The sequence below is a fragment of the Staurois parvus genome, unplaced genomic scaffold, assembly GCF_062004578.1.
Source record: "Staurois parvus isolate SC_StPar_1 unplaced genomic scaffold, SC_StPar_1.0 ptg000732l, whole genome shotgun sequence".
Taxonomy (NCBI): domain Eukaryota; kingdom Metazoa; phylum Chordata; class Amphibia; order Anura; family Ranidae; genus Staurois; species Staurois parvus.
The window spans coordinates 1,270,123-1,286,611 of NW_028318528.1; the positions used below are offsets into that span (position 1 = coordinate 1,270,123).

Consider the following 16,489-nt stretch of genomic DNA (forward strand, 5'->3'; position numbering starts at 1 on the left):
TGGTCAGGTGACAGTCTTTCTATAAAGTGACCATGTGCTTTGTCAATACCCGACTAAGCAGTTGCACATACTCACCTTTAAGTTTCTCCTCCACTGCTCTATTCAGCCATCAGCAATAAAGAAATACAACCAACCAAAGCTTACACAGGTCTTTCCCCACCCCTAAGTGATAGCGCTGGGGAAATCACAAGTGGTGAATCACATGATTTTTCATACACAGGTGAGCAGTGTATTGAATGCATCTTTGAGCAATATCTGGCAATTGATTACATTACGTTTATTTCAGCTGGCCCAAGAGATTAACTGGAGTATGGGTGTATATGCATTGTGAATACCACTGGTACTGTCTGTACTTCTGCATCCACATCTGTTTGTACAAGCCTAAGGCAAATTTCTTGTGTGGAATATGTTTCAACTTCCACAAATTGATGGAAAAACATTCAGACCAGAACCAAACGTATGAGCTCCAACATTACCAAAAATAAAATCTTGCTTCTACAATATATTCCAGATCTCACTGGAGTACATCACTAGAATAATCATCTCACCTTTCTTCTAGCCACTACTTTGGAGGCTTTGAGGGTTTCAATCTTGAATGTTCGCACAATCTGCAAGAAACAAAGATAACCATTCAGCAGGATCTAATGAGAGTGTCATCACATTTAGCAGGCACAACAAAGTTAGATTCCACCTGCAGTGTCACACAATGCTCACATCTGACACCATGGTTCAATCATAAAGATACACATATTCAGAGAGCCCTATTTAACCTACCTTAGTGGACCGAGCAATGCAGGGTATGTGGGTCTGACTGCTTGGGAGCAGAATGGAAAAGGACTTGGGTTGATTTGGAAAAAACTAATTAATCAAAGGGATGCTGCTGGGAGAGGAGGCAGGTTTGTCTAACACCTGAGGGCAGCTCCATATCCTGTTAAAGCAAAATACCTAACTTAGGCCTGGTTCACATTAGCCCGCAGGCTTTGGGCTGGTTGCAGATACAGTAATCGCACCTGTTCCCGCACCCGAAAACAACCGTATCCAGGTTTTCTTGCGCGATCGCGGGTGTATGGAAAAAAAGACCCATGTGGTTTCTCTGCAGATGCGCTGAGAAACGTGAGCACAACAGCCCATTCATTTAGTGTGGACTGGACCTTAAAGTTTACTAGTGGCCAAGCTACGAACCTTCAGTTATTTACATATTCTTGACAAGCAGTAAATAACCCTACAACAAGCCCTCAACAACCAACATAGCTGCAGACATTGAGGAGAAATTCATGCTCAGAATTTACAGCAGAAGCTCTGCATTTATTCTCAGCTTCCCCTCTGCTTCTCCCCCCTTGGCCCTAAATTTTGGCCAAAGTGTATTTTGTTACATTATAATATCAATGTGCATATCATCCACATGGCGCATAAAATCATCAATGGATAAAAAGCAATTGCAAAGATGGCCGCTGGACCATCATGTGGACGCGGATGGTCCGGCGATCATCTCTGAAAGTGTTATTTATCCATTGATGATTTTATGCTCCACGTGGTTGCTATCTTTTTAATAAAACATACTACACTATATGATACTGTCTCTGGGCTCAGTCTATGAGCTTCTCCTCCAGGAGGAATCCCTTTCCTTGGTTCACCGTGGGCTGGAGATGGAGACTTGGCTACTCTACTCTTGATTGTTCATTTGGTGTATCACAGGGTTCTGGAGAGATCCCACCTTCAACTGGGTCACCGGAAGGAACAAGCAGGAACACCCCTTAGTGTCATTCCGCTCTGGGCTTGCTTGCTACTTACTTCTGGGTGAGTGCATTATGGTGGAGGTGCAGTGTGGAAGTCACAGAAGTCACTACATTTTGTTGATTTGATCACATCACTTTTTTGGGACTATTATATTTAGCGGATTTATATATTTTTATATCATCCATTTTGTTTCTTCATTGGAGTATTCACTGTTCTCTATTTCTTTTTTATGATATTTCCTTTCTCTTTTACTATCACACTGGTCATCATTGATTATAACACACATTTTTATTAGCACTGCACATTGATATTATAGTGTCTTGTTTTGTTGGAGACAGAGGGTTTACACGTTGTGCTAGCTGCTTTACTTTTTCCTTTTTTGTCTTGTGCTCACCATTTATTCTTTATATTCTGTTACATACCTTTGATTAAAAAAAAAAATCCCAGTAAGTGTATATTGATTGGTTTGCGTGAAAGTTAAATAGTCTACAAACTATGGTATATATATTGGAATTTTTTTTGTATGCTACTAATGGCGGTGATCAGCAACTTATAATGGGACTGCAATAGTGCAGCAAGAAAATATGACACTAACAGCCACTGACATCACCAGTGACACTAATACAGTGATAATACTATACACTGTCACTGTACTAATGACATTGGCTGGGAAGGGGCTAACATCCAGGATGATCAAGGGGTTCAATGTGTGCCTAACTATGTGTAAAGTTGTACAGTGTAGTGCTTTTTACTAATAGATTGTCAACACAGAGCTCTGGGCTGTGATTGCACACAGCCGATCAGCAGGTCCCATCTGTGAATCATTCCCTGGGACTTGCTGACAGACTCCTGCTATGTACAATCACAGCGGGACTAGGTGGGCAGGGGCACACATGCGTGCCCGAAACAGGCATCGTACGAGCATGTCGCTTTGCGTGCATGGGCTACCCGTCTGCAATACATTGCAGGCGGGTGGTCTGCAAGTGGTTAATACAAATCTTTTTCATTTGATGTTTTTTTGGGGGGTTTTTTGGTGTGCTATAAATGAACAAAAAAATGTATTTCATATACCACACAATCCCTATGAAATTTATAAGGACTTTTTTTTAACCTGTCTAATGCGTTCCTTTTTAGTTTGGCCTCGGGAAAATGATTGAAAGTCAGCAAATTATACTGCTGCAATGTTCCACTACACAAACATACAACTGGGCTGAAATGTGTGCAGACACATTTACTTATATACAGAGTTTTCAACTTCTTATGCCATGTGTACAGAGCCTTTAAGAGGGAGTTAATGATGGAGGGGTGTAGGGAACAGAACCTGATGCTGAAGGGATGTGGCACAGGAAGTGGTGGTGGAGTGGATGGAGGCCAAAGATGGAATGAGAAGCTAGAGGAATGGAAGCCATTGATGGAAGCCAATGATGGGAGTCGAGCTGTGGAAACTAATGGTGAGGGGATGGGGGAAGGGGCGTATTTGCAGCGAGGCAAACAAGGCATTTGCCTTGGGTGGCATTTTTCAGGGGGGCAGCGATGCTAGTTGTCCTGCACTGGTTCCAGTGTAGTGATCGCGTCGAGGAGGTTTCCGAGGGACACCGGGACTGTGCGGAAGAGTGGCCTTGAGGAAGGGTGTGGCAGTGAGTCTCTCTCCTCTTCAGGGAGGGCGAGCAGGCAAGCGGGTGGTGGGGGTCACAGACTTTGTGTGTTGCCTTGGGAAGCTACTGGGTGGTGGATGGAAGCATTTGTTGGCAATACAGGAACCAAAGGAAGAGTGAGGAAGCAGAGAACACGTGATTCTCAATGGGGGAGGACCGATATGTGATGGAAGTAGAACAGACATTTTAGAGGGAACCTGGAGAGGAATAAGGGATGGGATGTGTAGGACAAAAGTCTCTATATTAACCACTAGTGCAGTGCCAACACAGATGGCACACACCTTTGTCCTCTGGAGAGTAGAATCAACAGAGTTTATGAATGCACACTTACCACCACACTGTCCATTCATGGAATTTCCAAAGTCACACAGTAGAGGGGATAAATACAGGAAAACAGCTAGTAAAGGAACCAGCCATTGAGTCCTACCCCCTCGTTGAACAGTATAAAATCCATTATCTATCCTCCCTATGGTTCTCAACCCAAAACAACAGTCCCTGTCCCACAGCTGCCACAGAGCACTCACCTTAATTTTTTTGTCATCTTCATCCAGCTTGTATTCTGTGATGGTCTTTATATTTCCATTGATAACTTCTCGTGGGGTGTCCAGGACAACTAGAGAAGAAAAAAAGAGGGGATAAACAATGTGCCCAACACAGAGCTGCCTGCATCTGAATGATAGTTTGTACATATAAATCCTGCTCACAATCACAGCCAGGATCCTTCACAATAGCTGGACTTAAGGGTTCCACATCTTCTCCTTCTTCTTCCACCTGATCAGCCCAGCTGGGCTTGGAACTGTGAAATGTAGAAGATAAGAATTATTCAGTAAGAACAAAAGTGAAGTAAACATTATTGTACTGATGACACCCAACTGAGGACCATTCCCTTGTTTTATCTCGCATCAGTGCCTCATAGTCCCACTCATCAATTTAGAACATAGGTGCTGCCACCACAACCCTTATCTAAGCCTCCAGCTGCTGCATGACAACTTAAAAGTCAAGTAATTACACATTTTCCTATCCTAAAACCAACACGATTACTTACCTCTGTATTACAATGGGGGCCTGCTCTGGTGTTTACTGCCTACTGAACAAATCCTCTTTAGTGCTGCAATGTTAAGACTCAGGATCCTCCATATTTAGGCTCATTCAAACCAATGAAGAGAAACACCAGAGCAGGTTGCAACTGTGACACAGCAGCAGGGATCTGGGGAGAAGTTAAAGTGTTACTAAACCCAGGACCCTGCACTCACTATCTGTGGTCTCCCCGGCCCCTGCATTCGCTACATTCGGCCTCCCCGGAGCCGGCATTAGCTACATCCGGCCTCCCCGGAGCCTGCATTCGCTACATACGGCCTCCCCGGAGCCTGCATTCGCTACATCCGGCCTCCCCGGAGCCTGCATTCGCTACATCCGGCCTCCCCGGAGCCTGCATTCGCTACATCCGGCCTCCCCGGAGCCTGCATTCGCTACATCCGGCCTCCCCGGAGCCTGCATTCGCTACATCCGGCCTCCCCGGAGCCTGCATTCGCTACTTCCGGTCTCCCCAGGACCCTGCATTCGCTACATCCGCTCTCCCCAGGACCCTGCATTTGCTACATCCGCTCTCCCCAGGACCCTGCATTCGCTACATCCGCTCTCCCCAGGACCCTACATTCACTACATCCGGTCTCCCCAGACCCTGCATTCACTATATCCGGTCTCCCCGGACCCTGCATTCACTATATCCGGTCTCCCCGGACCCTGCATTCACTACTTCCGGTCTCCCCAGACCCTGCATTCACTATATCTGGTCTCCCCAGACCCTGCATTCACTATATCTGGTCTCCCCAGACACTGCATTCACTATATCTAATCTCCCACAGTACACACAACATGGAAATACAGTTGTTTTAGTAAGTGTAAACTGCTAAATACTTTTTCTCATCAGCAGTATATAGCAGTCTTGTGACTTCTATCATTCTCCAGCTGAGCACATGTTAAAGCTTGTAGGAGGCGTTTTCATTTTGCTCTAGGAGGATGAACCCATGCCCTCTGTCTGGACAGCACTATTTGCCCTGTGCTGATCACATGCACTCTCCCAAGAAACAAAAAAAAAAAACCTCTCTAGCAATACACCCCTAACTGAGCATGTGCAGTGTGTCTCCACAGGATATGTCTTATGGGGAGATAAGAGGGGAACACTGGGAGAGTGGGTGGATCAGACAAGACAGGATCAAACAGCATTTTTAGATAATGCAGAGGATTAGGTTCCACAGTGAGTATAACAAGCATTCTTTACTGCATATACAGACCGATCTTACTGTTGTGGGTTCAGCAACACTTTAAAGCAGTTCACCTTAGAAGAGTTGGGGTGGGTTAGCATTAGTGTACAAAACATACAGCTGTCCTTTAAAGCTGAACCCAAGGCAGAGCTATTATGCGTCATCTTATTTTTTCCCTGCTTTGTACCATTTGTCTTGTACATAGAAATCCATTAATAAGGCTCTGTCCCCTTCATTTCCATATTCTCAGCCTGGTGGTCACTATACTTGCCACTACACCAGGCCTGCAGCAGTAACTTCCCCTCTGTAGTTTAGTTCTCAATGAGGAGTGATGCAATTACAGCCACTTGTAGGGGTCAGACCAAGGTGTCTCAGCCTACCTGCCTGCCCTACCCACTTACACTTCATCGTTTGAGTGACAGGCCAGGAGACCAGTGGTGGGTAATGCCTACGCATGGCAATGTGGCAAACGTATTTCTCTTTCCCTTGCGGATGTGACATGTGCAACACACAAAGTCTTCCTCACGATGCCAGGAAGCAGTCCATCTTTCCAAGGAAGATTATGTATTTAATGGGGCTGGAAATATTTGTTTTGCACTAAAAGCAAGCTATTTTTTTAAATCTGTCAGTGATTTTTTGAAGCCTGGGAAGAGGGACCTGGAAGGATCAGCTACTAGACTGCAGGGAGAAACATTTGCGATGTTAATGGAGATCGTGCACCGCAAGTGACATCACAGCACGTCGGAAGTGATCTTGGTGGACCACAAGGAAGCCGGCGGTGGCCGTCGTCTCTCTGCCAAGCTCTGCTGGGAAGTCCTGGTTACCATGAGGGTGCATTTCACAGTTTGTGTTTTGTCAAAGTCTTGACGCCGTGTCGTCACTTCCGGTGCGTGATCTCCGGTGACACCGCGAATGTTCCTCCCTGTGGTCTGGGAGACACTCCACCAACTACCTTAGTATGGCACCAACAACCATACATGGCAGGCTTTGGACTTACACGGTCCTCCCCACCTCCAGTCCATACCTAGGACCTCTCATAGCTGGAATGCCCATCAGTAAACCGTCCCAATAATCACCACAAGCATGGTTTGGTACTCCCCCCCAATACTTACCTGAGCCCGATCTCGGTCCAGTGATGTGCACAAGAGCAGCAGCTCTCCTGGCTCTCTCCCTCCTCCTTGGATCAGGCACAGTAGCAGGAGTGAGCATGCTTGAGTGCCCCCATAGCAAGCATCTTGCTGTGGGGGCACTCAGCAGGGGAAAGGAGCCCGGAGCACCGGCGGGGGACCGCACAAGAGCTGGACTGGAGCTGCACTGTGCAAAACCATTGCACAGAGATGGGAAGTATAACATGTTTGTTATTAAAAAAAAAAAAATTGTACACTTACAATCACTTTCATGCTGGCTTTCACCCTAAACAACCTTCTAGGCTTCAGAAGGTTTTCAACAAACTTTAAAATGGTTTGAAAGCCTCAAGGCATTTCACCCTAATGAATTCAGGTAAAAGATTTCCTGTGTAACAGAATGCCCCCCCATACTTACCGGAGTCCCATGGCGATCCAGCGAGAGCTGTGGCTCTCCTAGCTTTGTCCCTGCTCACTGGGCAGATTGATAGCAGTGATAGCCATTGGCTCCCGTACCGGTCAATCAACTCCAGTGACAAAGGAGCGAGGGGTGGGGCCAAGTCTTGCTGTCTGTGTCAATAGTGCAGCAGAGGGACTCGGGAGCAAGCCCACACGAGTGCCCCCCCATAGGAATCTGCTTCCTAATGCGGCACCAGCAAAAGAGGAAGACCCAGGAGCATGGTGGGGGACCCGAGAAGAGGAGAATGCAATTCTATTGCACAGAGCAGGTAAGTATAGACATGTTTATTTTAAAAAAAAAAAACACTTGCCCTCCAGAGGATTTATCCCCCTTCCTGACCAGGCCATTTTTTTGCAATGCGGCGCTGCGTCACTTTAACTGACAATTGCGCAGCAACACTGTACATAAATTAAATTTATGTCCTCTTTTTCCAAAAAATATAGCTTTCTTTCGGTGGTATTTGATAACCTCTGCGATTTTTATTTTTTGCTCTATAAACAAAAAAAGACCGACAATTTGAAAAAAACAAAACAATATTTTTTACTATAAAACATATCCAATAAAAAATTTTAAAAATCTAATAATTTCTTCAAAAATTTAGGCCAAAATGTATTCTGCTACATGTCTTTGCTAAAACATCCCAATACGTGTAAATGAATTGCTTTATGTGAATGCTATAGCATCTACAAATGGTGGTAGATATACTGGAATTTTTATTTTTTTTATACTAGTAATGGCGGTGATCAGCAACTCAAAGGGTTAAGTGTGCTGTGTGTGTTTACTAGGAAGACATGCTGCTTTGCTGTGCAGAGAAATACAAAGGGGAGAGAAAGCTGACAGGGGAGAGACCTGGGTGTAAACAACACAGGTCTCTCTGCTGTCAGCATGGGCATGCTGGTCCATGCTGACAGCAGAGAGACCTGTGTTGTTTACACCCAGGTCTCTCCCCTGTCAGCTTTCCCCGAGGATCGCCGGCCAGGACCCGGTGATTGACATGTCTAGCAGCCAATAGCAGAGAGGGCAGCGTGCGCGACCTGTACCCGGAAATGCAAAACACACACACACACACACGATTTTGCGAAGCCTTACCGCCCTGTAGCAGTATTTCTGCGATAGGGCAGAGGGAGAGTGGCTGAAGACATTAACAAACTTGACTGCAGTACGCCAAAAGCTTTGCAAAAGCTTGCTGTACAAACAGCTCTCATACAAGCTGAAGCTCATTAAAAAAAATAAATAAAAAAAAATAAAACTATGGTTCCTGTTTCATATTCTCTGCCTTGTATACTATGCTCCCTGGTGTCTCTTCTGCCAGCAGCCACAATTCCCACTATCACAATCAGCATAATCTACTGCCACCACAGCCTCTTATCTCACCCACCCACACATGACTAATCAAACTGTCTCGCTCTCTCCCGCCTGCAGCAGTCAATGCCCAAACTACTACAACTATCAGCAGCATTATAGTGTATGTAAACCCTAAGAACATATTTGCTCCCTTTTGGTCTGATAGTTATATACAAAACACTTTCGGTGGAAAATCTGTTCAATCAGCACAAAAAAGACCTACTGATTTGATCAAAAACCTTGTGAGCTGACAACTTCCTGTGACTTCTGACTGTGAACAAGGAGGGGCTATGGAAATGGGGAGGAGTCTGTGTAATTACTCAACCCTCCTCAAACATCCTGACCAAACCCAACTCTACTGTCCCCCTCATCATCCCTAGTACTGTACTACTGTACCCACCAATAATCACTCAACCTCAACCATTACCACCTATAACTACTGTACTTATCACAGCCACTACTGTACCCATCACCACAACCACCCATCAACCCCACCTGTCCCAACCATTAAAACACCCATCATCCCAATCATCCCCTTCACTACCACTCCATCAGCCCCATCATTGCTATACCCATCACCACAACCCCCATCAACCCCACCTGTCTCAACCATTCAAACACCCATCATCCCAGTCATACCCATCATCCCCTTCACTACCACTCAATCAGCCCCATCATTGCTGTACCCATCACCACAACCCCCATCAACACCACCTATCTCAACCATTAAAACACCCATCATTCCAGTCATACCCATCATCCCCTTCACTACCACTCCATCAGCCCCATCATTGCTGTACCCATCACCTCAACCCCCATCACCCCACCTGTCTCAACCATTAAAACACCTATCATCCCCTTCACTACCACTCCATCAGCCCCATCATTGCTGTACCCATCACCACAACCCCCATCAACACCACCTGTCTCAACCATTAAAACACCCATCATCCCAGTCATACCCACCATCCCCTTCACTACCACTCCATCAGCCCCATCATTACTGTACCCATCACCACAACCTCCCCATCAACCCCATCTGCCCCAACCATTAAAATACTTATCATCCCAGTCAAACCCATCAGCCCCATCATTACTGCACCCACCACTATCACCTCCAGTACTACTGAACCCATCACTATTTACCATATTGTCTCCACTACTCCAGTGCCCACCACTGTGTACTCCATCAACAATACCTGCCACATCTACAACCTCCCACATCATCATAGCCATACAACCATCCCCATTACTACTGTACCCACCAGCATTGTCCCCATCATCTCCACCAACCCCAACCATTACCACCCATACCCATAAATACTGTACTCATCACAACCACCCCATCATGTCCACTACTACAGTACCTATTGCTAGCTGTCAAAACCATTACAACACTCACTGTTCCAGTCATACCCGTTACTACTGACCACATCATCTTCTTCACTATCGCTTCATCAGCCCCATCACTACTGTACTCATTATCATTGTACGCAACCATTATTGGTCTCCTCACCCCTAACTGCTACATGATCTCCGTTATCGTAGCCATACTAATTACTACCATTCCCCCTTGTTGTTTTCACTACCATCTGCATCACTACTATACCAATCAGCCATACCATTATGACCACTGACAAGTCAAGTGAATAATATTAATTACTTCCATACAATGGCATTTTAAAGTAGGTTTAATGTATCAGGCAACAAGTGAACACATCGTCCCTGAAGTTGATGTGATGAAAGCAGAAACAATGGGCAAGCGCAAAGATTTGAGCGAGATTAACAAGTGCCAAATAGTAATGGCTAGACGACTGGGTCAAAGCATCTCCAAAACTGCAGCTTTGTGGGATGTTCCTGAACTGCAGATCAGGACTGACCAAGAGTGGTCCGAGGAAGGAAAACCAGTTAATCACTGACAGGATGTGCACAGCAAAGGCTCACTGATGCACGTGGGAAGGATGGCCATGTAATCTGAGCCAACAGAAGAGCTACTGTAACTTACATTGCTGAAAAAGTTAATGCTGGTTTTGGTAGAAAGATGTCAGAACACCCAGTGCACCGCAGTTTGTCATGTATGGAGCTTTGTAGCCATAGAGCGTTTAGAGTGCCCTTGCTCTCCTGTGTCTACAATGAGCACATGAGCATAAGAACTGGACCACATAGCAATGGAAGAAGGTGACCTGGTCTGATGAATTCAAAAATGGTTTGAGGAACATGACAAATTTAAGGTCTTGACTTGGCCTCCAAATTCTCCAGATACAAATCCAATTGAACATCTGTGGAAACTGCTGGAAAAACAGGTCCGTTCCATGGATACCCCACCTCACAGGACTTAAAGGATCTGCTACAGACAGCTCGATGCCACATTCCACAGCAAACCTTCAGAGGTCCAGTGGTGTCCATGGCTCAATGAGTTATGGTCGGTGGTGATGATGTTATGACTGATCGGTGCATCACTACCATTCCCAGTACTACAGTATCCACCAGTATCATCCTCATCAACTCCACCATCCCCATTACCACCAATATCATCCCAGCCATACCTACTGTATTCATTACTACCATCACCATCCTGTCCACCACTACTGTACCCATCACTAGCACCCCTATAAACCCACCTGCCCCAGCTCATCATACCCATGACTACTGTCACATTCATCTCCTCCGCTACTGCTTCATTAGTCCCATCACTACTGAACTTATCACTATTAACCCCCTCAACTCCAGTACAACTATACTCACCAGTAACACCCTCATCAACCCCACCAGCCCCAACCACTACCACCCATATTATTCCAGCAATACCTGTAACTATTGTATTCATCACAGCTACCCCCATTATGTCCATCACTACTGAATGCATTGCTAGCACCCCCATTACCCACCTACCCCAAACATTACAACACTCATCATCCCCATGACTATCCCATTCATCTCTAATATAGCTCCGCCTCACCCAGTAGTACTGCACCCACCACAACCACCCCATCGCTATTAACCCCCTTATCCCCAGTACTTCTGTACCCACCAGTATCACTCCAATCAAACGCACCAGCCCCAACAATTACCACCCATATCATCCCAGCCATACCCATTATTACTGAACTCATTACAAACACCCCCATCATGTCCGCCACTACTGTACCTATTGCTAGCAACCCCATCAAAACCACCTGCCCCAACCGTTATGAACACTCGTCGTTTCCATCACTACTGTCCCATTCATCTCCCCTACTGCTCCATCACCCCCACCCTCAGTACTAACGAACCAACCACTATCACTCCAATCTCTATTAACTCCATCATCTCCAGTACTAGTGTACCCACCACTATCAGTCTACCATCATTCTGACCATTCTCATCTCTACTGTCCCCCCTCGTTCCTTTCATCACCATCTCCATCACAACCATCCCCAGCAATATGATTCACAAATATAAATAGCACCAATACAGATGTCCAGGTTGCAAGCCCTTATCCCTATGACTATGTGCATCGCACAAAACGCGTCAGAGGGGCTGCAGCAACAGGACATCTAACCACCGCAGGTGGACACCTTGGAATCTATGGTCAGTAACTTTTGGAATTCTTTTTATGTACTATACACCCACCATACTTGAATAAAGGTACCTTAAGCAGTATCACGCTATGTGGTCTCTTATTGGGCACTCTGTGTGAGTGCTATCATTCGCAGTGCCCATCTGGAGGAATCATGACCCTGGTGGTGATACCTGGTAGCAGTTTCTGGTGACCTTGTTTCTGTGGAACCTGGATGGTGATCCGTGGGTAACCCGATCCGAGATCTGATGACCGATCTATGGCCTGGTGACGCAGGATTATATATTGCGTATCTTAAACGCACATCTGGTGAGTGCGTTTTTCACCCATTTGTGTGGTTTGCACCAATTATCACTCCCGGATCAGGACGTCCACTCACCTGGAATTGTGATCTCTATATGATCCACATCATCACATTGAACTACTTTAAATATTCAATGATCACCTTCAGAGTGACATCACGTATTTGCATAAGTTTGAAATAGCATATATTGTGTGTAATAATCGTGTATTATCATTTAGCGCTGCACCATTTTATCTGGATATACACCAATCATTACCAGCCACAGCTACTCAATTCATTACAACCACCCACATCATGTCCACCACTACTCTACACATCATCTCCTCCACTACATAACCCCCATCATTACACAATCCCCAGTACTACTGTACTTAACACTATTGGTACCAATAAAGGATAGGTTCACCTTTTGGGACATGTAACAGGTTCCACCTGTATTTAGGGTAGAGCATTTAACACGTTCCAGCAGCTTCAGCCTCTCCCCCTCACCCAGTGACAGCGAGCGGGGATCCTCTCCCTGCGCCTGCTGTCGCTATTTGAAAATAATGCAGGTACGTCCTTTATTCACAGTTTCTTCTAAATGACTTGAACTACAAGTAGTCAGGCTTTGTGGCTGACAGCTTCTAATACTGAATGGACTTTGGGCAGGGTTGCCAACCATCAGTAAATTTACAAACAGTTTGTAAACATCAGTGATTTTTACAACTGTCTGTAAATATCAGGAGCTGATAATTCATCATGTTGTGTTGAATTTTAAGTGTAAACCAGAGAGAATACTTGTTGTGGGTATTGCCAATGTATACATATTGTCTCTATATGGTTTAAATATCGATTGTCTTAGTTTTTAATAGGAGTCATTTTTCAGGTTATCAGTAAAAAAAAAAAAAAATAAATAAATAAAAGTGCTTTGTCAGTAATTTTCTATGTTTTTTTGGTAAAACAAATTCTGCTGGAGGCTGGCAACACTGACTGTGGAGGTCGCTGATGAACGACCCCGTAGCTCATTCACAAGCCCTGCAGCTTGTAAACAGTCAGCCCGAACTATGGCACGGGCTGAAAGCTGCAGGGCTTGTCTGCAGGAATCTGGCCTGGCACCCCTGATCCACTGATCACAGATGCAATGCTTTCCAGACTCCTTAGGAAAGAAATAAATGCACATTTGTTTTCTGCATTATTTTTTCCCAAAATGTAAACCTATCCTTTAGTCTTGCCTGCCACAACCTCCCCCGTTATCCCAGCCATACCCATCATTACCACCCCCATCATCCCCACCTATTACAAGACTCACCATCCCAGCCATACCCATCACTACCACCCCCATCAGCCCCAACTATTACAACATTCACCATCCCAGACATACCCATCACTAGCATCCCCTGTACTACTATATCTATCACCACCATCCCCATCTATTACAACACTCACCATCCCAGCAGTACCCATCACTACCACCCCCATCAGCCCCAACTATTACAACATTCACCATCCCAGACATACCCATCACTAGCATCCCCTGTACTACTATATCTATCACCACCACCCCCATCATCCCCATCTATTACAACACTCACCATCCCAGCAGTACCCATCACTACCACCCCCATTACTACTGTAGCCATTGCTACCACCTCAATCATCCCCACCTATTACAACACTCACAACCCCAGCCATACCCATCACTACCACCCCCTGTACTACTGTATCCATCACTACCACCCTCATCACCCCCCCCCCCCCCCATCATCCTCACCACTACTGACTCCATCATCTCCTCCATTACTGAACCTATCACTATTATCCCCAGGACTACTGTACACACCAGTATCATCTCCTAAACACCCTCCCCAATCATCATCATCCCAGCCATCCCCATCTCTTCCACTACCACCTCCATCATCCCCATCAATACTGTACTCACCCCCTACCCCATCATGACCCACTACTACTCCATTTCCCACCCCCCTCCATCCATGTATGTCTCAGCGCACAGCTGTCACCCATCCCCCGCTCCACCCTTCTTCCCCAGTACTCCCCCCGCTCTGTATAGCTCCACCGTCGCCTACCATGATGTCACCAGCAGCTCACAGTCCCCCTCCCCCGGTATACTCACTCGTAGTCGCCGGTCGGCATGTCTCTGGCTTTAGTGATGGCGTCGCCGGAAGCTGAAAGGAAACTCAGGACCGGACACAACACACAAGAGGGGAGTCGGAGAGATGAGCACACTTCCGGTGCCGCTCGGGTTGCACAACTCTGTGGTAGTGAAGGACTTGGTCACGTGGAAGCGTGTGACTGCTACGGACGGAGGAGGGGCTGGGCTAGAGGGCCTTCCTGATAGGTGTACAGCACAGTAATGTCCGCTAGAGGGCATCCCTGCTAAGAACTGCATAGTATGGGCCTATTAAAGTCTACTAGAGGGGTTCCCGTAAAGTACTGCATAGTATGGGCCAGTAATGTTCACTAGAGGGGTTCCCTGCTAAATACTGCATAGTATGGGCCATTAATGTCTACTAGAGGGGTTCCACACTAAGAACTGCATAGTATGGTCCCATTAATGTCTACTAGAGGGGTTCCCCACTAAGAACTGCATAGTATGGTCCCATTAATGTCTACTAGAGGGGTTCCCCACTAAGAACTGCATAGTATGGTCCCATTAATGTCTACTAGAGGGGTTCCTCACTAAGAACTGTATAGTATGGGTCAGTAATGTCTACTAAAGAGGTTCCCCGCTAAGAACTGTATAAGGGCCAGTAATGTCTACTAAGGGGTTCCCCGCTAAGAACTGTATAAGGGCCAGTAATGTCTACTAAGGGGTTCCCCGCTAAGAACTGTATAATAAGGGCCATTAATGTTCACTAGAGGGGTTCCCGTAATGTACTGTACAGTATGGGCCAGTAATGTCCACCAGAGGGGTTTACCGCTAAGAACTGCATAGTATGGGCCAGTAATGTCCACTAGAGGGCTTTTCCACTAAAAACTGCATAGTATGGGCCAGTAATGTCCACTAGAGGGGTTCTCTGCTAAGAACTGCATAGTATGGGCCAGTAACGTCCACTAGAGGGGTTCTCTGCTAAGAACTGCATAGTATGGGCCAGTAATGTCCACTAGAGGGGGACACTGCTAAGAACTGCATAGTATGGGCCCATTAATGTCTACTAGAGGGGTTTTCCACTAAAAACTGCATAGTATGGGCCCATTAATGTCTACTAGAGGGGTTTTCCACTAAAAACTGCATAGTATGGGCCCATTAATGTCTACTAGAGGGGTTTTCCACTAAAAACTGCATAGTATGGGCCCATTAATGTCTACTAGAGGGGTTTTCTGCTAAGAACTGCATAGTATGGGCCCAGTAATGTCTGCTAGAGGGGTTCCCCTGCTACGAACTGTATAGTATGGGCCAAAAATCTTTACTAGAGGGGTTCCCAGCTAAGAACTGCATAGTATGGGCCAGTAATCTCCACTAGAGGGGTTCCCCGCTAAGAACTGCATAGTATGGGCCAGTAATGTCTGCTAAAGGGTTCCCCGCTAAGAACTGCTTAGTATGGGCCAGTAATGTCCGCTAGAGGGTTCCCCGCTAAGAACTGCTTAGTATGGGACAGTAATGTCCGCTAGAGGGGTTCCCCGCTAAGAACTGCCTAGTATGGGACAGTAATGTCCGCTACAGGGGTTCCCCGCTAAGAACTGCCTAGTATGGGACAGTAATGTCCACTAGAGGGGTTCCCCGCTAAGAACTGCTTAGTATGGGACAGTAATGTCCACTAGAGGGGTTCCCCACTAAGAACTGCCTAGTATGGGACAGTAATGTCCACTAGAGGGGTTCCCTGCTATGAAGTGCACAGTAATGACTGGCTACTATGAATACAACCCACCAACAAAGAAATAATGGCTAGAATGTGTTAATGCAACACTGCTAAGGGAGAAATTGACTTACCCGTACCATAACACACATTGCAAATTTACAAAAGTTCAGCGGGCAACCCATGCTTTGCTCTACCACCGTTAAATATAGATTGTTGCAGTTGTGATAGTATTTTCATTTTTTAAA

At 46.0% G+C, this 16,489-nt stretch overlaps 1 protein-coding gene across 1 annotated transcript in view; it reads right to left on the reverse strand.

Annotated features, from left to right (window-relative positions):
* The window catches only part of EIF3G (eukaryotic translation initiation factor 3 subunit G), a 37,370-nt gene extending 22,665 nt beyond the window's left edge, over window positions 1–14,705 (reverse strand). The window contains exons 1-4 of the mRNA XM_089653987.1: window positions 14,558–14,705; window positions 4,097–4,188; window positions 3,917–4,005; window positions 549–608 (exon numbers count right to left, since the gene is read on the reverse strand). Of these exons, the coding sequence (XP_089510113.1) occupies window positions 549–608; window positions 3,917–4,005; window positions 4,097–4,188; window positions 14,558–14,577 (261 nt within the window). The 5' untranslated portion in view covers window positions 14,578–14,705. The remainder of the gene's footprint in view (window positions 1–548; window positions 609–3,916; window positions 4,006–4,096; window positions 4,189–14,557) is intronic.
* Window positions 14,706–16,489: the final 1,784 nt, after the last annotated feature.